The sequence below is a fragment of the Sceloporus undulatus genome, chromosome 6 (assembly GCF_019175285.1).
Source record: "Sceloporus undulatus isolate JIND9_A2432 ecotype Alabama chromosome 6, SceUnd_v1.1, whole genome shotgun sequence".
Lineage (NCBI taxonomy): Eukaryota > Metazoa > Chordata > Lepidosauria > Squamata > Phrynosomatidae > Sceloporus > Sceloporus undulatus.
This window is the reverse complement of record NC_056527.1, coordinates 145,293,935-145,316,924: the sequence shown is the minus strand read 5'-3', so window position 1 is coordinate 145,316,924 and position 22,990 is coordinate 145,293,935. Positions and strand designations below refer to the sequence as shown.

General features: G+C 42.4%; 1 protein-coding gene across 1 annotated transcript in view; it reads right to left on the bottom strand.

Annotated features, from left to right (window-relative positions):
- The window catches only part of KIRREL3 (kirre like nephrin family adhesion molecule 3), a 691,985-nt gene that overhangs the window by 3,393 nt on the left and 665,602 nt on the right, over positions 1-22,990 (bottom strand). Inside the window, 1 exon segment of the mRNA XM_042473983.1 lies at positions 2,303-2,389. Coding sequence (XP_042329917.1) covers positions 2,303-2,389 — 87 coding nt within the window.

Sequence of the window (22,990 nt, the reverse complement as noted above, 5' to 3'; positions counted from 1 at the left end):
AATGTCCTTAGGAAAACTCATTAGCTCTTTTGGTTTTTCCTACCATCTGTATGCCAATGAACACCCAGCTGTATCTTTCCCCCCTTTCCCCTGAAACCTCCTCCTCTGCTTCAACAGCAGTCTCGTCCTAGCTGCTCAGTGGATGCGCCATCGCGTTTGAAGCTCAACAGTCCAAGACAGAGCTTCTTGTCTTTCCCCCTAAGCCCACCCTTCAACACTCTTTTTCTGTCTCTGTGGACAACATTTCTATTCAACCAGTCCAGCAAGCCCGCAGTCTTGGTTTTATCTTTGACTCTTCTCTGTCATGTATCCCTCAGATCAGACAACAAAGCCAAGGCTTTGTAGATTCTTTTTGTACAATTGCCAAAATCCGACCATATCTCTCCGCCTCTACTGCCAAGATCCTGGTCCATGCCTATTGATGTCCCGACTTGATTACTGTAACGTCCCCTGGCTGGGCTTCCTCTTTCTCACCTCCGTCCTTTAATCTCTGTCCAGCATTCAGCTGCACGCATTATCACTTCCACCCACCGCTCTGACCACATCTCTCCTGTGTGGCATCCTTCACTGGCTCCCTCTCCCCTTCCGCATTCAGTAATAAGCTCCTGCGTCGACATTTAAAAGCCCTCCATGGACTGGCCCCTCCTTCTTATCAGACCTTCTTTCTCCTCACCTTCCCACCAGGGCCCTCCGTTCTGGTAGTCAGGCCTGCTGTCACAGCCCAGGATTTCCTCTGCCCCATCCCGGATTCGCCCCCCTTTCACTTGCTGCCCCCTCACTCCTGGAACCTTCTCTCCCCACAAGCAAGAGCCATCACTCTTTAACTAGCTTCAAACGGAGTTGAAAACCATCCTGTTCAAGAAGCCTTCCCAGGCATGGCATAATTGTCGCTTACCACGTGATGTTCTTTTAGTGCCTGTTTATCAAACCATTTTCCTGTATGCTATGTATTGTAATGTATTATCCTACTTGAGAGTATGTATTTTCCCTGGAAAAGGATTAACCATCCATTATGAAGCCAAGCCCTCCCTCCAGTCCATCTGCCTTGGTCCAGGCCTTGGAGGTAGAGAGGAACTGCTGGACCTCTTATCCATTCCCTCAACCACTCCCTTCTCCTTCTGGTCATGTCTTTTTAGATTGTAAGCCCGAGGGCAGGGAACCGTCTAACTAAAAGATTGTATGTACAGCGCTGGTAAATATACATGCCTTCATAAATAAAGGTTAATTATTATTATTATTGATTATTATTATTATTATTATTATTATTACATAACTAAGGGTATATCCATGCCGAATAATTATAGTATTTTGATATCACTTGTCGTTTTAGCAAGCTATTTGAAAGCACCAATGTACTTTGAAAAAAGGGGGAATAAGGATTAAATTAATTTAATTCTGTAGTGGAGAAAGAAACTCAGAGTACCTTTGGAACCAAAGTGCAGGGAAATGAACTATGGTCCTCGGCAAAGAATTCCAATCTCTATCAAACACAAACCCCAAGATTCTGTATATATAACTGATTATATATTATACTGCTATAATTGGACAGTGTGGATACAGTCCAGGAGAATAATTTCCAACTTTTTAGAATGACGATAAAATGTACCAGAGAATGGGAACCATCAAATTATGCTGCCATGGGAAAGGTGGACTGGATGGCCTTTGTGGTCTCTCCAACTCTATGATTCTAGGTTATGTGGGCAATGCTTAGGAGCCTAAAGGGACAGATTCAATCCCAAGGCTTGAGCTTCCCTCCTCCTAGCTTTACAATATCAATTGGAAGACTGTTGAGGTTGCAGTTTCTGCAGATCTCTACCATCTGAGCTTGCAAGATTGCTTCACTGTGTCCCTAGACAACCGCTTTCTGCCCTTCTGTTCTGTGGAATGCTACTTGGTTCAGCTATTTATACAGCTGTTAATGTAATAAGGTACCTGATTCCTGCCTCTATATTTTGTTTTTTGCTGTGGGGGGAAGGTGTAGACCATTACATGACTACATCATCCCATCTGTTCAAATCGGGTTGTGGAATTCACCTATGTCAAATCTATTGATTTGCAAATATAAGTGAAGACAAAAAGAAGAACAAAACTATTTCCGCTAGAAATAATAATTTTCATAGACGTGTAATATGTTTTCTTTTAATTGGCACCTCTGTAAATTTAAATCTACATACTCAAGCCTAATTTGTTCCCCCAGAGTGCTAACATCTTCCTGAAAGACACAGATGACCATGCAGTGCCTAAATAGTTATGCTTAATGTAGTGAAGCATAGGGGAAAGTTTGTTACCTGGAATCACTTACCTTTAGATTCTGGAATTCTTTCTCTTCCTCTTTGAGCACCTCCAGCTGCTTCAAAACGGAATCCTGCTGGAACTCACTTCTTCCCATCTGAAAAGAAGTGAAGCAGATGGTGAGGATGAGTGAGTCAAAAGTGAGAAGTCCTGTTCTAAGGGGTCAGCCCACCAGTGGAATGAAAGCGGAGCACTGGGTTCTTCTTTCGAACTGGGACGCCAATGGCAGTTGCTATCCCCCATGTCTGTGGAGCAATGAATTGGTTCCAGTTTTTTTTGTTTTTGATGGATCTGACCAAGATACTGAACTTTTTATGGGAATATGGGGTCACTGCCTTGGATTCATTAAAATTCAAGATAAAACCTGGACAGGAGTCACTATCCCCACTGACATTAAGGCACCATCAGCAAAAACAATGGCCATCCATGGAACTTATGGGTGAGAGTCTCCTTCTTCCAACTTGCCCACTGTTTTTATCTGTGCTAGAAGTGGGGAAAGGAATGGTAGATCAAAATCACCAATGGAACCAAGTGAACATTTTGCTTCCCTGTCTTATATTACATATTATATATACACAAATTGAACATGAGTCAACAGTGCGATGCGGCAGCTAACAAGGCCAATGTGATTTTAGGTGCATCAATGGAAGTATACTGTCTAGATCAAGGGAAGTAATAGTGCCACTGTATTTCGGCTCTGGTCAGGCCCACCTGGAATATGTCCAGTTCTGGGTACCACAATTTAAAAAGGACATTGAGAAAGGAGGGCGACTAAAATGGTGAAGGCCCTAGAAAAAACCATGAAGCCCTATGAGGAAAGACTTGGGGAGCTGGGGATGTTTAGTCTGGAGAAGAGGTTAAGAGGTGATATGACAGCCCTGTTTAAATATTTGAAGGGATGTCATATTGAGGAGGGAGCAACTTGTTTTCTGCTGCTTCAGAGAATAGTACACAGAGCAATAGATGCAAGCTCCAGGAAAAGAGATTCCACCTCAACATTCAGAGGAACTTCCTGACAGTAAGGGCTGTTCGACAGAGGAACATACTCCTTCCTTGGAGTGTAGTAGAGTCTCCTCCCTTGGAGGTCTTTAAACAGTGCCTGGATGGCCATCTGTCAATGGGGATGCTTTGATGGAGAGTTCCTGCATGCAGAATGAGGTTGGACTGGATGGCCCAGTCACATCAAAAACCCACACGTATGGAATTTTCAAGTGGAATGAAGTATTCCACTTCCCATTTCCAGTAAAGTTGCTTCTACTGGAAGAAAACAGAGAGCCCTGAGATGCAATGAATAAACTTAACCAGCAGGTGGGAGTAAAGTCATAGTAACTCATTCTCTCTGGCCATCATCAGCAGCATGGTTAGATCCAGAAAAGCACAGTTGTTCACAAAGCAAAAACCACATGAGTTAATTTATAATTCTAGAATTAAGCCATTCATTAGTGTGACCTTTAATAAAGTTTACACTGTGGCTTAGTTCAATACGATTTCACTTCATCAACGAACAGTTGGAGATTCATTTATTTTTCTTTCCCGGTAATGTCCTGTTTCCATCTTCTCCCCAGATCTGTGCCTTGCATTTCTGCAATAAATGTGATATTTGGGGATTGTGCATGCATTTAAGACCCTACTGAGTATAAAAGAGGGGCTTCCTCTCAACTTACAGTCCTCAGTTGCTCGCTATACCTCAGGGGTCTGGCAGTTAGAAGATTGATGTTTGGGTGCGCAGAAGTAGCTGAATAAAAAGGGCACTGGCAGTTTAGGTGTATATAAACATTATAAATAGATTTTTAAAAGGGATAAGTGGGACTATGACTTCTCCTCCATCCCCAGCTCTACTATGGAGTGCATAGATTCTAAAATACACGCAGTTCCTTTCCCTAATTACTCATAGCAAACACCTATCAATGCTAAGCTGATCTGGGGAATACTTGGTTGCAGTACTACCAAGTATCCTACTCTTGAGCTGCACCATAAGGCTACACCAGGATATAAATAGAATAAATTAGAAGACTTAGGAGACAGATGGATTTCTGATCTCTCTGTGTGGCTGTGAAAGCTGGATAATAAAGCTGGCAAAAAGATTCTCAACTCATTTGAAATGTGTTGCTGGAGGGAAGTCCTAGAGTAAATGAGGCCTTTGGAAGCAAAGATGACTGCCCTGATGCAGTTGTAATTTGGACATGTCATGACAATCACGTGACTCGCTGGAAAAGAAATTATGGCTTGCTGAGGATGGAAGGCAATAGGAGCAGAGGAAAAACTGCATGACGGGTGGATCGATTCCACCAAGAAAGCCACAGTTTGCAAGAAGTGAGTAGGGTAGTTCATGACTGGGCCTTTTGGAGGCTTTTCATTAATAAGATTGCCATAAGCTGAAGTCTACTTGAAGGCAAGTAACAACAGAGAGATGGATAAAATTGGTGTTGGCCAATGGCAACTGGCATGTTGCATGCTTTCCCTCCACTGGAATGTGTTAATGAGAGCTTTCCAGTATCAGAATCCCTTTGAAGAACAAGCCAGAGTGACTGCATTGGGCTTATTGTGCATCCAGTAAATATACTCAAAAAGCCTGAATAGTTTTGGGGGCCTGCTTGAATGAGTAAACCCACCCATGGTGATCATATTAACGCAGCCTGCTCAGTAAGTAGAACTAGTACAGTTGGCTCTCCTTATCCACAGGTTTTTTATCCACCGAGTTAAGCATCCACGGCTTGAAAATATCCAGATAAGATTTGTAAAATCTATGGGAACACCAGCAATAAATGCTGGAAATGAATTTAAAAAGGAGATCACTATACCCCCTATGATGGAAATGTAAAAAAAGCATCAAAATATTGGTTAAACATCCGTAAATGAATTCATAAGATACTGAACATTAATTTGGAGTTTAAGCCCAAAATATTTCTGTTAAACATGATCAATGATGATTTAGGAAAAAAAATACAAGCCAGAATTTTATACGCGAGGTATTGGGAAAGTAAGAATGTTCCGAATTTTGAAGAGTGGATGTTAAAATCCTATGAAGTACTTGAGTTAGATAAATTAACAAGAAAACTAAGAGATGAAAAGTCAGATAAATTTTTGGATACATGGCAGAAAGTGTTAGATTATCTAGGGAAAATGGGGCCACCAGACAATGATTTTTTAAAAAGATTAAAAACTGAATAAATAACTGTTGTTTAAACAAAGTAGTTTCATAGAAAAGATTTCAACTTATGTACATTTTATCCATACATTGGAGACACTGTCTTTTTTTCTCATTTAAACTGTATAAAACTAAATGATATATAAGATTTAACAGTGAAACAGCAAGGCTTGCAATTGTTGAAGATTTAATATATCTTTATTATTATTATTACTTGACCATTGTTATAATGTATAGGTTTTGCTCAAATCGACAAAACCATAATTAATTGGAGTAACAGGAAGGAAAGCTTCTCTTGATTCTAAGTTGGTAATTAAGTTGAACACTATTGAAATACAAATTTATTTTGTAAATCATTGCTAAACATGTAATCAAGATATCATGTTTTAGTGTTTTTAAGGATTTCTATAATTGTAAGTTCTATATGTTGTTTTTTTATCTCTTTTTTCTTTGTCTCATGTTTCATGTATGTAATTTATGTTGCATTTTTTGTATGAATCATAGAATCATAGAATAATAGAGTTGGAAGAGACCCCAAGGGCCATCAAGTCCAACCCCTTCTTCTGCCATGCAGGAAATCACAATCAAAGCATCCCCATTGACAGATGGCCATCCAATCTCTGCTTAAAGACCTCCAAGGAAGGAGACTCCACCACAATCTCCAAGGAAGGAGTGTGTTCCTCTGTCAAAAAGCCCTTATTCTCAGGAAGTTCCTCCTAATGTTGAGGTGGAATCTCTTTTCCTGGAGCTTTCCTGGAGCTTCCATTGCTCCATTGTCTCCTATTCTCTGGAGCAGCAGAAAACAAGCTTGCTCTATCCTCAATATGGCATCCCCTCAAGTATTTAAACAGGGCTCTCATATCACCTCTTAACCTTCTCTTTTCCAGCTAAACACCCCCAGCTCCCTAAGTTGTTCCTCACAGGGCTTCATGGTTTCCAAGCTCTTCACCATTTTGGTGGCCCTGTCATGTTAAAAACAAAAAACCTCAGTAATTTTTTTTAAAAAAGAAAGAAAATATTCAGAAAAAGCATAAATTCCAAATAGTAAACCTTGATTTTCCATTTTATATAAGAGACACCATGTTGTTATGCCATCTACAGGGGATCCTGGAGTCAAACTCCAGCGGATAACAAGGTCCTACTGTAGTTCCAAATACTTTCCTCCATCTCAGATCACAGCTATTGAGCAGCATTGTTAGGCCCATAGTTTCCGTGGCCAGTTCATTACCTGGAAGAACTCTCTGCTATGGGAGACCAGAATGGCCTCTTCCTGCTCTCCTTCTGATGGCAAGTACATTTGAACAAGCATTTATTTGAACAAGCCTTTGGTGACTATGTTCTATGCAGAAAGACCTCTAATAAGATTCCCATGCTGCATTATTTTCTCATTGTTTTTGTCATGTTTTAATTGGTTTTATATTGATGTTTTAATATGGCATCTTATTTAATTATCTTTTAACTTTTTTTTGCTACTAATTTTAATTTGTGTACCTTAGCTTAGCCTGTTCATTAGTCGCCTTGGGTCTCAAGGAGAATGGAAGGATTTAAATTAAACAAATGAATAAGTAAGGAAGATTAAATATAGAAGCTTTAAATCATGGGAGTTTTCTCTCAAGATGCCAGCCACAAATGTAGGTGAAACATCAGGAATAATTATTCTAGATAGAATATGGCCACATAGCCCCCAAACCCCACCAAAACCAAGGGGATTTTTGCTGCTATGGCCTTTAAGAGCCCAGGACCACCTGCAAACTGCATGGATGTTAGAGAGCAGGCTTTTTTGGTGTACTGAAATGTCAGATGAAAATCTATGATATTCTCAGTTGGTTGCAGGACTGTTTGGCTGAGGCATTTTGGGAAAAAGAAAATGTGGCAAGATGCAAAACAAGTGGAAGGATGTGGAGAAGCCCCTGAGCTGGCGTGCACAGCCCCACATGGCCACTTGAATTATAAACAGTGTATGAAGTTGCTGTTGCATATGTTTCCTAAACAAGATTTTAATGGGGAAGCTTTTCATTTAAACAGGTGGATACTTGTGTCTACATGGAAAGAGGGACAAGAATGAATAAAATTCTTGCAATTCATAGGGCTTCTGTATGCAGACCAAGGGAGAGGAAAATAGGCTCAGAATAAAGTATCCAGGGCTTGAAGCATAGGCTCTATACAGACAGGCCAAAATAAAGCTGCTTCAGATCACTTCAGAGGTATGCCGTTTCAATGATGCATGCATACTAAGAGTCTGGAAGCTGCGCCAAAGCCACGATCCAGTCCTAAGGACTAGAGCACAGCTTTGGAGCAGCTTCCGGACTCTTACTACGTACGCATGCATCATTGAAACAGTATACCTCAAAAGTGACCTGAAGCAGCTTTATTTTGGCCTGTCTGTATGGGGCCATAGAATCATAGAATTGGAAGAGACCCCAAGGGCCCTGATCCAGTCCAACCCCATTCTGCCATGCAGGAACTCTCATTCAAAGCATCCTCATTGACAGATGGCCATCCAGCCTCTGCTTAAAGACCTTCAAGGAAGGAGACTCCACCGCAATCTCCGAGGAAGGAGTGTGTTCCTCTGTCAAACAGCCCTTACTCTCAGGAAGTTCTGTTGATCTGGAACCTCTTTTCCTGTAGTTTTCATCCATTGCTTTGTGTCTTACTCTCTGGAGCAGCAGAAAACAAGCTTGCTCCCCCCTCAATATGACATTCCTTCAAGTATTCAAACAGGGCTATCATGTCACCTCTTAATCGTCTCTTCTCCAGGCTAAACATCCCCAGCTCCCTCAGTCATTCCTCTTTGGAAACAACACCTTGCAGTAAGAAGTGGCAGAGAGTAGTAGACAGGGTCAGAGAGTAGTAGAGAGCGAGACAGACACGGTTACCTGGACCTCCCCCTCTTTGTTTTGCTTTCCTTCTGTCCCTTCCTGATATTCTCAGGGATGACTTTCCTTCCTTCTCCTGAATCCTCTCCCTTCTACCCTCTTAGCATGTAATTAGATATTGTGTGTGTGTAACACCCGATCCATGCATGGCAGGGGTCTGGAGGGGACCTATTGTGGGGGAGGCATTTTCCACCCTGCCATGCTAGTTGCAATACCAATGACTGACATATTCTATCATTTAAAAAATATTATATACAGTAATAGTTCCCAAGCCAGGCTCTCTGAGCTGCTCCTTATGTCACTGATGACGCACAGATGATTGACATGCATTTTGAAGTGGCGTGAACTAGTGAGGGCGACAACGGTGCCAAAAAAGAAGCGATTACAGAAAAGATCCGCTTTCATAGTGGGAACGATGGACCTTTTGGAATTGCTTTTCCAACACGGAGTGAAGGCAAATCCCACATCAGTTTAAATGTAAGTGGGAATGAGCCCAAAGAGATATAAAGGAATCCTCTGGCACCTTTGATACTAAATGAGAAAAAGAAATTTCTAGCATAAGCTTTTGTAGATTCGATTCTGCATCACTAGATACATGGAGTGAAGATTCTGTGGATATATATATATATATATATATATATATATATATATATATATATATGGGGGGGGAGATAAGTAATAGAATTATAATAGAAATTTTAAAAAAATCCAGATATTTTAATGTGGTGATAAATTCAGTCTCAACAATGGCAGTAAAAGGTGGTTAAAGTGACAAAGGTTGAAGATCCCACCTTCCATGTTATTTTTCTTAATTTTTAGTTCTTGCAGCTTTTTTAAAATCCCTGATGGAGTTCTCAGAACATTTTTATTGGTCTTTAAAGCAGTTTCTGCTGCTGAATTAATTGTTTTGCTTCCACACATATCTGATTGTAATGGAACTGATATTCCCCAACAGGATTCTTCCTTTAGCCAGATCAACCCTCTCTCTGCTTTCTTCTTAAAAGAAGAATGAAAGCTCCATTTCCTTTGTAATTCCTATACTATGCTGTTTTACTGAGATGCAAATATGGAAAGAGCACAATAAACTAAAGGTAGTCTGAGAAACACTAAGGATGTACAGTGCCAAATTTCTGAATTGCTGAAAAAGAGAACAAAAGTGGACATATTTACCTACAATTTCTTATGGGGCTAGGTTATAGGTACAGATGCAAATTTAAAATAATGACTGGAACTGAAATAGAAATACAATTATCTCAACCAAGTGAGGAGGACTATGGCCAGGTCACTTGTGGACCGGCTGTTCATTCTGCTGCCCAAGTGCTAACTGCTGCCCAAGGGCTCTCTTGATTTTTTCCCTTCTGGTTCCCTTTCTTTGACCTGGACTTGGCTTGGATAACCCTTGAATAGATTGGGTGCACTCTTATGGCCACCCTAATAAACATGGGCACACCATACAGCCAAAACAGGTATATTCCGTGGGAAATAGCCTCTTTTTAAAATAGTGCTGAACAAATAGTGCTGAAAATAGCAAAAAGGTCCATACTACTCTACAGATAAAGCTAAGGTGTGACACGTGAGACACACCATCCAAAAGTGGTGTGCTGGCACTGAAACTAGGGTTCTAGAGTGCACGGCAACCACACGCTCTGGAACCCTAGTCTGTACAAGCGTTGTCATCATGGCAGTGTCCTTTCCACATGGGTGCCGCCATGATGACGCCACCGCTGCGCGGTGTCTGCACATCACTGTGCGTTGTGTACATCACAAATGTGCCATTGGCGTACACAACACGCAAAAAAAAAAGAACTCAAAAGAACTGGGTTCTTTTTACTGTGGAGGGATGCCGTGTGGTTTGGCGGCTGCAGCGTCCTTCCGCAGTTAAAACTGGCAAGTGCAGACCGCTGTTTTGGGGCAGTTTGTACTGCCCCTAAATTAGAAAGGCAAGATCCTAATTTGTATTTGTATGCCAGGCGTGGCAAAGCCAGTAACTTTATGTTGCCTGCCAATGGGAGGGGACACTGCTGAATACCCATAAGATCCTTCTGTTCAAGGTTCTCAGAAGAACAGTATGGCGGGTTACAGACCGCCCATTTGGGGCAGGCTGCACCCGCCCCTTTCCCCGGTGTATCGGGGCCTCAGCTGCCAGAACGGCAGCCGCTGAGGCCCCGATCCGCCGCTTTTCAGGCTGCGGGGAAGCGGCAAAAGGCCCCTTCCCTGCAGCCTGGAAAGGGGTGTCCTTGGGGCTTCAAGCCCCAAGGACACCCCGTGGCGGCAGGGAGAAGGAGAAAGGGGCCGCTTGGCCCCTTTCTCCCTTGCTTCGCTGGGCACAGCCGTCTGAAGGCTGCGCCCAGCGACGCAAAGCGGTGCTGCAAACCAGGAAGGAGCTCCGAAACGGAGCTCCTTCCTGGTCTGCGGAAAGGGCGCACTAAGCGCCCTGGCGCAGACTGACGATGTCACGTCCGCGCCGCCCCGTATAGAGGCGGCACGGTCGTGACGTCGTCATGGCGGCCCCCATGTGGAAGGGGAGCAGCCATTTTGTACGGACTGACTCTGTACTTTAATGGCGGTGTGTAACCCACCAAAGTACCCGGTCCACAGTGCCTCGCTAAGTTAGTTCCCAGCCTCCTGTAACAAAACTGCTGAATGAACAAAAAGACTGCAAGAACACCACAACAGAACAGCTTCCAGCCCACAGTGCCTGAAACTGCATTGCCATGCCAAGAGAACTGTGCAGAGAACATACAGAACGTGTTGCTGTTATCTGCCATCAAGTCAGCTTTGACTTATGGCGACTCTTGGAATAAGCTATCCCAAAGCTCTGCTCAGGTTTCAAAGCCTAGGGCCATGGTTTCTCTTATTGAATCGATCCACCTGTAATATGGTCTTCCTCTTTTTCTAGTGCCTTCACTTTGTCAAACAGCATTCACAAAATGACTCACAGAACTATGAGTCTGTATTCTTGCCAAATGTAAAAGGTAGGCCAGGAAATTTGGGAGCTGAAATCCAAAACCTCAGGATGAGACAAAGCTTCACCATCACTATCTTACCAACTGGGGTTATTCTTGGCATGCTTGCATCCCCCTTGAGGAAACCAACCAAGCAGAAAGGAAGGTAAAGCAAGGAAGAAAGAGGTTATTGCTATATTACATTGCTGACAAAAACATTGATTTTTCTATATAGACATTGAAGAAATATAATGGAAAATATAAAATGGAAACTGCTTGACTAGTTTATCCTTGGGAGCAGCATCATCATCACACAAGAGTTCAAGCACATTACCAAAGAAGGATGTTAAAAGAAGCAGAGAGCCATCTTCTGTTAGCCAGCACAGAAGAAAGGACCAAGGTTAACATTTATTGAAGCAGCAGGGCAATGGGGAAGTGCCAAAAATATTTGGGGGTGGGAATGGAAGAACGAGATAAAAGGATTTATTGATTGATTCAAAAAGTCCATATACTACCTCACCTCCAAGCAACTTGCAATAAAGTTGCATCTCACAATAAAATACCGTATTTTCCGGCATATAAGACGACCGGGTGTATAAGACAACCCCCAAATTTATTAACAAAAATATAGTTTAGCATATACTCACCGTATAAGGCTACCCTGCTCCTGAGTAGCGCGGCAGCCGGCCGTGCACGCGCGCACCGGCTTCAAGGGGCCTCCGGAGGCCCCCTAGAAGCTGGCGTGAGGCTGCCAGCTTCCCAGGCCTTCAGGGGACTGACAGGCCGGTGGCCCCAGAGCGCGTGCGCCGGCTCCCCAGGCCTTCAGGGGCCTGAGAAGTCAGCAGCCCCAGAGCGTGCGCGCCCGGCCGCCGGGCTCAACCTGGCATCCAAGACAACCCCTGACTTTTGACCCAATTTTATTGGGTCAAAATGTCGTCTTGTACGTTGGAAAATATGGTACTACAGTCATAAAATAACCACTAAAATTAAAATAAACCATCGTGGGTGGGTTTTTTTTTGTATCGTAGTACAACTAATCCTTACATTCAAATGACAATTTCTAACAATTAAAAACACAATTAAAAACAAATGGTTTTCACATAGGGAACTTTGCTCTGCCAAGTCTGTTACAAACATTTATATGACTAATACACTACTCAGATTACTAGGGATCAGCAAGAGTTTGAACTCAATAGTTCACTAAATTATGACCAGAATCCTGCTGGTTGCTCTTTTTTCTAAAAAATAAATAAATGTGGCTGCACTTTTCCCAGGGATGCACAGCAATGGTGAGGGAGGGCAGAAATAGCCTGTTTGGTTAGAAACAACCTATTCCACTAGTGCCTTCTTTCCTTGACAGATGTTGTGTTTGCCATGTTTTTCCTAGAATCATAGAATCATAGAGTTGGAAGAGACCCCAAGGGCCATCCAGTCCAATCCCATTCTACCATGCAGGAAATCTCCATCAAAGCCCTCCCTGGGACAGATGGTCATCCAGCCTCTGTTTAAGGACCTCCAAAGAAGGAGACTCCATTGCTCTCTGAGGACGTGTGTTCCACTGTCAAACAGCTCTTACTGTTAGGATGTTTTTCCTAATGTTGAGCTGGAATCGCTTTTCCTGAAGCTTGCATCCATTCTTCCAGGTCCTATTCTCTGGAGCAGCAGAAAACAAGCTTGCTCCCTCCTCAATATGACATCCCTTCAAGTATTTAAACAGGGCTAGCATATCACCCCTTAACCTTCTCTTCTCCAGGCTAAACATCCCCAGCTCCCTGAGTCTTTCCTCATAGGGCTTTATGGTTTCAAGACCCTTCACAATTTTAGTCACCCTCCTTTGGACACGCTTCAGTTTGTCCTGCCAGTTTGTCCTTGCACAGTTAGGACGATATCACACAACTGAAATTGGAAGTATAATCCAGTGTCATCCTGAACGCAATCATGCGTATTCACGTTATTGCGCGAAAGGTTACCACATGCGATTGCTGGCAGTCCGAACGCACTCTGAACGCAATCATGCATAATCCACAGTTAAATAAATTTGGTGAATTAGTGAAGTCACAAAAACTGTTCCTAGGCAACTTCACACTCAGTGTGTTGTTGTTTGGTGTGATGTGCATGTCTTCTTTGGTCCTGGTTTCCGCCCCACCAATCTGGAAGGGAGGAGGTTTCCCATGAAGCCATGCTGCAATTCCACTTCAATTTTGCTTCTGCTTGTCCTTCAGCATTGCTGAGGGGGGACTGCTGCCTGCTAATGAAGGAATATGGACCCGGAGCTATTGGACAACTATTATGTTCACGTTTTAACGTGACGAGAGTGAATATATGCTTGTCTGAACGTGAATAGAGCATGTTCTTTCAACCCTTCTTCCCCAACCTCTTTTGTAAATTGTGGGGTTCCTTGGTTCCTCTCTCTCAATTGCCTAAATATGCTATGCTCCAGTCATCCGGAGTCTCACTGAGCATGCACAAGGATGCCAATTTGCAATTAAGAACCCACCAATGTGATGGGTTACTTTGCACAGAATCTGGGTTGTATTCGGGGAGGCCATTACAGAGAATTTAAGGTGTGATAAGGAATCACGTAATTGCATGAATATTCGAATTGAGTTTGCTATTTTCTCTTTCGAAATTGAGAGCCTCCCATCCCGTTTGATAAACTCCTTAGACTGGTGGAGTGTCCAAAGAGGATTTTTTAGGGTCCCTTTTAGGTTACCCAGTTTTAGCACTATGATCCCACTTCAACTGACCTGGGTGTATCCTAGGGAATCCTGAGGTTTTTAGATTGGTAAGGCGCTAAAGCTCTCTGGCTGAGAATACTAAATGCCCATCCCTACATGGCAAATCCCAGGATTCCATAGCATGTTACTGTGGCAATTAGTCCAGTCATAGTGCTATAATTGCGCAATGTGAAATAGCCTCAGATATTATGCACATGTATCAAAGGTATGCTCTGGTTTTGAAGTGTTAGTATGCATGTTTAGAATTTCCATGTTTATTATACAGCCAGCCTTCTGTATAGGTAAGGTTTGGTGATAATAATCTCGATGATGATGATAAATGTCAATGTTATACCCCATTTCTTCTGCAAAACTTGGACCTAAAGTGGCTTACATATTAAAAGTAACATACATGAAAAATAGCTCACTTAATATAGATACAAAAAGAAAGGGAGACAGACATATTCACATACAATGTATTACATAAGAAAAATCTGCTGGCAAACATGCTCATTAGCTTAGAATGCATATATCAGGAGAAATGTGAACAAAAATCAATATGATTTTCATCCAGAATTTTTTTAAACTAACACAACTGTTGCAGAAGTGGAACTGACTAGATGCATAATAAACGTATTTGGTCCCAGACCTTTAAATGGAAAATACAAGCCCAAATCCAGTGGTCAATCTCAACTGAAGTAGGTCCAATGGAAACAGGAACCCATTAACAAACACTTAAATTCCACTGATTCAAGAGGCATCATCTAGTTAAGACTAGATCTACTACAAAACTCTAAACAAAATGAACATGCCAGAAGGAAAGAATACAGAAGGTGAAAACAAGATATTACTGGACAAAACTGTAGTCATTTGGATTTGGATACCATGTATCCAGATTGCATAACTTAATTTCTCTCTCTCTTTTTCTCTTTCCACAAAGAGGAATGGTGTCTCTCAGACAGAAACAAACATTCAATGGAAAAATAGGATGAATTGGAGTTTGGAAAAATAAGAGGACAAAATGGAGAGATGTGCTCATCCCAAAATAAAAGAGACCCATATTTGTGCACAAATAAAAAACAACCTTTTAAAAAACAATTAAGAACTCTAGCAAATATCAAACAACCCTTGATGTTAAGAAGCAAGTTGGGCAAAGCAGTATTCTGCTATGACTGCAACTCTGGGAGGGCCTTTTCTCTGTTAGTTTGGTAGTGAGGGACACCCCTGGCTCCATGGCTACCTGCTTTGCTTGTCATGAAAACATTCTTTGTGGTCCTGGTCTCTCACTTTTTGGCATCATATGGCCAAAGACTCCAAGGTGCTTGTGCACTTGAACTGTTTTGCTGTCAACACAGATGGCTCACCATAAAGCCACCAACGGAACTGTTAAAGCAGAGTAGCTGCCATTAACTTATTGCCAGGACAGCTGAATTTAAGGGCATGATCAGATTTTGCAAGGATGTGGTGGTTGTCAGATGAGGGCAGTGGCAGTGACAAGAGGAGAGCAGAACAGCTTCTAATTCCTTCTGGCACCACTGTGTGCCAGCAAGCATCACTGGCTTGGGAAGCAAATGGGGGCTGAGCAGAAACTATATGGCTTAAAGTCAGCAGCCAAGTGGGGAGGGCTTTGTTTTTAAAGCTCCTGCTGCTGCTGAGGCTGTTGTTCTGGTCCCTGAAGCTCGAAAGCCTGAGATAATCACACTAACCAATTTTGCAGAGAAACAAATTATTATCTGCAGCACTGGGTCACAAGCTGGTCTTGTAAGAAAGCAGTTGTAATGTAATGTAACCGAGGATGGCTAAGATACTGGCCATGATCCTGCATCAAGAGACGTTGATGCCTCCTGAATATATCTATTCTCTGGCTTGCAGAGAGTGGAGGGAATCAGCTGACAAGTGTCCAGCCATTTTGTTATTGCTGTGGAGGGAGAGCAACAGGCATTTGTAGACCCTGGGGTCCTCTGAAGGTCCCTGTAGAGGATGACATTGCTCTGCCTCCAACTGTAAGAAAATAGTTGGAGGCTTGTCCACTGCTCTCCCTGGTCTCTGTCAACCAACTTTATGAGACTGTAAGAAGGAATTTTACGTATTTTATTTTATCTTAAGGAGGGGGAAATTTAGCCTGTTTTATGGTTGACAGTAAATTCTGACCTCTGCCATGATTAAAAAAAAAGGGCTGTAGTGGTGTATGTCTGACTTGCACCATTGTACTTCATCAACAGGATGCAAGCCAACTATTTGATGCTACAGAAGCTCAAAGTTCTCCCAACATATGTATCCTGGAGGACCGGAAGGGCAATGTCTATTCCTTTCTTCCCAGCTGCACAACATCACTGTGACAGTGCTAAAGTACACACTCTCCATTGATCAGTGGCCACTTGGGTTCAGGAAATGAAGTACTGTACAGGAAGGGAATATTTTGTGCAAGAAGGTTGTGCAAGCCTGTTTTGTGCAAGCTACCTTCTTGTGTACAATGTCTGAAAAAGTACTTGTGTTGGAATAAGCCCTGGTTATGCCAATGTGAGTCACTAAGGACATTATCACACGGGAGGAATGTCTCTCAATTTCAAAAGAAAAGAAACTAGGGCCAGTTTGAAAATGAATGCTATTATGCGGATGGTTATCAAACGCATGCGTTCCATACCTGCCAAATTCGAATTGAATGCAACTTTGGAATTTACGCATCTCTCGGTTGACCCTGGATTGGGTTCGAATTGACCTAGCATTGACTTTGATTACATGTGATAACCTCTTGTGCAATAATGTGAATCTGCATGATTGCATTTGGGATCACACTGCATTGACCTTCCAATTACCCTCAATTTCCCCTGTCCGATAATGACCAAAAAGTATTCTGGACATTGGCAGTTTTGAGCAATACTGCCTTTGAGCTTGGAAGTAACTTAGCAGATATAACTAGTTACTTGCAATTATAGCATGCAGAAGTTTTTGTTTCCCAAAAAGTTACTGTAGTAGTAATTACGTAATTATGTAATTAATATAGCTGACTACTTAATTTTAAAAAAAACATTTAAAAGAATAAAAATAATAAAAAAGTAACCATGCAAGCTCTATAGTTTCAAGTGCTTTGGTTTTACAAAAGGTAGCTCAGCAAATCTTGCAACAACTCAAATAGGTGAGTATTATTATTCCCGTTTACTTCCTATATTCTAGTCCCACTCCAGGTAAGCAACTTAATTTTGTCCAAAAGTTCTGGATCACCAATTCTCATCAGCTACAGTCAGGATGACCAATGGTCAGACTTTTGTTATCCCAAATATCTGGAGGGCATCAGGTTGCCTCACCCTATTCTGGATGTACAAACGCTGCAGTAATCAAAGTGGTTTCTGTCCCTTGTCGGGGGCTAAAAATTCTCTAAGGTGATACAATGAGGGGCGATAATGGTAGACTTTATGGTTTCCATGCTGAACATCCTATGCTCAGTCCCTGACACAGCAAACACTGTCTCACGAACTTTACACTTTAGACTGTACTCCACTTCCCCCTGTTGCTAATCTGCCACAACTATTTGGAAATCTGTTACAATATTTGTGACACTTTGCACAGTTGCCAACATGGAATTTTAACTCCTGGAACAAAAGTACATGACTATGCCATTGTACCCTAAGACAGATATTTATGGGCACAGAAGATGTAAAAGTTGCCAGAAGATTCAGGCTATAAACATGCTATTAACATCTGCTGAGAAGATTCAGCTTTTCCAAGGAGGTGGGCTTCCAAATTCCAATGCCTGATTAGCTTGTTCCAAGGTGATTTCAAGATCTGGCACCTACTGCTTGTCTAGAATGGAAAGGCACACAGTGCCAAAATGCAGGAAAAAAGGAGTCCATCTACTTTTTAACTGTACAAGAATACTGGAGGTAGGTAGGGAGGGAGGGAGGGAGGGAGAATGCATTGGCAAAAAGCAACAAAGGATGAAATTAATTACAGCTAAAAATCAATGAAGTCTTGAACTGAGGTTTTAAAAAAGTCTTTGACAAGTAAAATGAAAGAAGAAAAAGATATGCTGAAGGGCATATAGCAAAGAGTTTTTGCATTGTGGGCATGGATGTTTAGGATGTGTTATGCATGAACACATGTGTATGCATGCACACACAGTCAGACAACAGGACATTGACATTTTTCTCAAAATGGAAAAATATCAGTGACCTAGCTCTGACTCACACAGGCCATTAGGTTATGTTTTGTGTTTTTAAGGAGAGCTTTGTGACTCTGGGCTTGTCCCTGTTGTGTGCATATTTTCCAATCTTGATATCATAGCATTGCAAGTGGCAATGCTTTCATGAGCAAGTCAGTTACCATGGCCTGAATCCTGTTTCTCATCCTAACTAAAGCAGATCCACTGAATAAGTAATGACTCACCACTCAGCAACCAATAAATGCTGACTAATCATTCAACAATCAGTTCAATAGGTCCAGTTTAGGCTAAGCTCCTGAATAGCACTGATGAATTGTAAAATTCTGCCAGGCATAGTTAGGACTTGTCTCGCCACATGATGTCTGAGGCCTGGGCATGCCCCCTTGACCATTCAGTGGCCAGAAGAGGGTGTGTGTGTGTGTGTGTGTGTGTGTGTGTGTGTGCATGCATGCGCCAAAGGATTGAGTCCCTGCTTCCAGCTGAAGGAAGATGATATCTTTCTGGACTTCTGGAGGTCCCTAGGGAAGTCAGTGGCGAGGTGTGGACTAACCATGATTCCAAGACAAGGCAGCAACAAGACAGAGATGACATGATAGGTATCAGCAAAGGTGCTATTATGGCTGTTTAAATGCCACATATAATGAAGTCCTTAGTCCTCAGTTTTCACACATAGGAAGGTGTTATGTTGCTGCAAGAGCCTTGGCCCGGCCTCATCCCAGGAATTGCTGCTAGTTGTTCCTAGTATGACCTCTGTCATATAAGGTCCTTATCACTACTGTGCCACATGAAAGCACTGCATTTTGCCTAGGCATTTGTTATTGATCTTGGTATACAACTGAACATGCTTAGCTAGACGATTCCAACAATGACCCTTTCTTTGAAGAATGCTGTTGTATTCCATCTTGACTTCTGCCTGCACACTGAAAACTGGACCGCTTGATGCCAGGTGGAACAGATGGGTCATACTGTCACTGCATGGTATAGTTAGGAGCAGGGAGTACTAGGTTTAAACTTTTCACTGACTGGATGAGAAGAAGAGAGTTCCTGCATGGCAGAATGGGGTTGGACTGGACGGCCCTTGTGGTCTCTTCCAACTCTATGATTCTATGATTCTAAGAAAAAGAAAAAGAATTGTTGGGGGATCAAACGGGGGAGGTGGACAGTTCCTTGGAGAAAAAGGTGGGTTATACGTGTAAATAATAAATAATAATTAAATGCCTGCCTTTAAGTGGAAGTGCTTTGGGGGGAAGACAGGAAGTTGCTTGGGTTATTTGGATGGGAATGGTGCTACCTTCCAGATGCTGTTGGAACATAGCCAGTAGTGGGGAATGCTTGGGGGCTGCAGGATCACCACTCTTGACCCAGAAAACAGGCTTTTGTAATAGGAAGCAGCTCTCTGTGACCCAGAGCCAAGATCATTCTGGGCAGCTATCACCTTATCCTTTTAACTGAGTGGCTGAACTGAGACCTTTCTGTGTGCACAGATGCTATGGGATGTACATTTGTGTTTATTTCATTCTCACACCTGAAAAATCTCAAAAGTCTCCTCCTGCTAGGCCTAATTACCAGAATCTTTGCACATTTGTGATGGGATTTTTCATATTTCAGGACTTTTTTTGGTGCAAACCTCCTCTCCCACCATATTTTGCTCTTGCAGCTGATTTGGTAAAAGCAAAACAAAAACAAAATGGTGGGGTTTTTTTTTTGTTCCTGCTCAAGAGTCAGTAAATAAATCTCATGACAGGTGACATATTTTTGATGGGGTGTCACAACATAAGGCAACGCATGTTTCTCTTGGAGACATGTGTGAATGTGCTTTACATCCCTGGTGGACTACCACTGAGATATAGTTGCTTCCAAGAACCTGAGTGCCTCTTTGCCTAATTATTGTGCATTTGACTGCTTTAGAAATAGAAAATACAAATCCAACAAAAGAAGCAGAGACAGAGAGGGAGAGAACTGGGGGGAAATGATCTCTGTCTCAAACTGGCAACATGATGAGTAAGTGAGCTCTTAGGTGTTCTAACTCTCAATTAGGAAAACCACAGTGAATTGTGCTGGTTGCAAAGCAGAGGAGGGGAAGGAACATGTGATTCCATTTTTTAAAAGAGAGAGAACAAGAGATCCCAGTAGTGTTGATCCAAGAGGACCTCAATAGTGGAAAACATTAGAGAAGTTTCCTAGGGGACAAAGAAAACATTAGCAACAGGCAGCCCATCATGCCAGGAAGGAGCAAATTGCATGGCACAAACCTGATTGCTTTTCTGATGGAATTACAAAATTAGCAGCTGAAGGGAGGTGCGGTTGCCATAATACCTTTAGATTTCAACAAAGTGCCTTGACGGTGTGTTACAGGGGGAAAAAACTCACGTAGAGGTAATTCAGGCAAGGTTGGCCCTCTCACAAGGATTGAGAAGCATGTGAAGGACAAGCAGAAAGGGTAATGATGCTTCATAATCCTTTGCGTGCCAGGAAGGTGTCGTCCAATGGAGCACTCTGGCAGCTGATGTTCTGTCTGCTCCTATTTAACATCTGCATTATATGATCTAGACGTGAGAGGACTCGGCATACTAATCATATTCACAGTTGATATTAAATGGCAAGGTGTTGTGAGCATCAGAGAAGGCAGAGAGATAATTCAGAGGGACACAGAGAGGTCAGCAATATAATAATTGGACTGAAAATGACCAGCTACAGGAAAGATAGAGGCAAAATATTTTGAGCCTAGATTTGTCTCCTCTCCCCAGCCTCTCTATCTCATTGGGGTTTTTTTTTGGACAAGGAAAGAAAAAGCATCATTTAAAAGGTGGTAAAAATGGCAGTGGGGTAACTGAGCCATCTGGATACAAGCACCATCTGTGTGGATCCCCCAATTTCATTCTACACAATTGAAACATTTCTTTTGGTTTTAATGTTAATTAGGGATATAGTGGAGTCAAAGTTCATAGGGTTGATGCCCCCAAGACTTTCTTTCTTTCTTTTATTAGTGGGGATAATGATCTGGAGAAGAGAAGGTTAAGAGGTGATATGATAGCCCTGTTTAAATATTTGAAGGGATGTCATACTGAGGAGGGAGCCAACTTGTTTTCTGCTGCTCCAGAGAATTGGACCTGGAACAATGGATGCAAGCTCCAGGAAAAGAGATTCCAGCTCAAAATTAGGAGGAACTTCCTCTGAGATTTAGGTGGAGTCTCCCTCCTTGGAGGTCTTTAAACAGAGGCTGGATGGACATATGTCGGGGATATTTTGAGTGAGAGTTCCTGCATGGCAGAAGGGAGTTGGACTGGATGGCTCTTGCAGTCTCTTCCAACTCTTCCAATTCTATGATTATATTCTATGATTCTATTATTCTAGATCAGAAAATAACAAGGGAAGCAAGAGAAAGGGGGACCATACCAAGGCTCCTAACTAATTGTCTGCATCTCTCTTGCCCCTAGTAGGAAGGTTGTCATTTGTGCAAGCACCATTGCACACTTCTTTGCTCCATTGTGTCCTGTTCTCTGGAGCAGAGAACCTCAATATGACATCCCTTCAAATATTTAAACAGGGCTATCATATCACCTCTAAACCTTCTCTTCTCCAGGCTAAACATCCCCAGTTCCCTAAGGGCCCCTAAGGATTTGATCCTTCCACGTGAAGTTCATATTGGGCCTGATTCTGTCACAATCCATTTCGAGGCATGCACAAGGAAATGCTCTTTAGTGTGGGGCATCCAGATTCGGGGCAAAATCCGTCTTTTTTTAAAAAAACATGGGTTCTGCTGAATATGAACTTGCCCCCAATCATGATCGGGGCAAATTCAATGAGGGATTAAGGTCAGAGGGCGGGCAAAGGACAGGGCATTCCCTCCCCTCATTGGAGGAGGAGGAGGAGGAGGAGGAAAGAGCTGGAGGAAGGATGCAAAAAAGGGGAATCTGACAGGAGGCAAAAGGGTGACAGGAGGCAAAAAGGGGGTGACTGATGGGGTCAATTCAGGGCAGGTCAGGGGGCCAGGGCAAGCCAAACCTCTGATCTCCAGCAGGGACCTTTTCCCTTTGATTTTCAATTTTTTAAAATTATTTTTGGCAAAAAGTGCACATTTTTTTGCTTCAAGTAGATCTATATTTAGATAGAATGTGGCTAGCTGCTTCTTCACTTTCCCTTTCATCTCCTGGCTTCCTCCTGAAAGGAGCCCTTTGCAAGAAGAGTACTTTGCAAAAAACTTTTTTTCCTTTGCGAATGAATGCTACAATTCGAATGTTACAATATGTTTCTCTTTCCAATTTGGCAAATTGATACAGCTTTTGCTACTGTCTCTAAGGAATTCAGGGATAGCCTAGGGCAGTGATGGCGAACCTATGGCATGCGTGCCAGAGGTGGCACTAAGAGCCCTCTCTGTGGGCACATGTGCCATAGCCCCAGCACAAAGTTTGCCAGAGTTTGTTACTAGAAAGCCAGGGGGACATGGCACTTTACAATAAATAAGTGGGTTTTGGGTTGCAGTGTGGGCACTCGGCCTCTAAAAGTTCACCATCACTGGCCTAGGGAAAGCAAAAAAGAATGCATGGCATCACATCCTTTTCTGGCATTCCGAGGTGAGGAATTTATTATTATTATTATTATTATTATTATTATTATTATTATTATTATTATTATTATGTGTATGAGGCATTCTGGGGTGGCAAGGAGAGGGGTACAGGATGCAGAGATGGCATTAGCTTGCATTTTGGGGTTGAGAATGGAGCCAAGGGCAGATCATAACCTGCACTGACCCAAATGCCCAGAACACACACACACACACACACACACACGGTTTTTAATTTGACAGAATCTGTGCATCACTTGGCTCTTTTAAAAAAAAGGAAGGAGGAAGC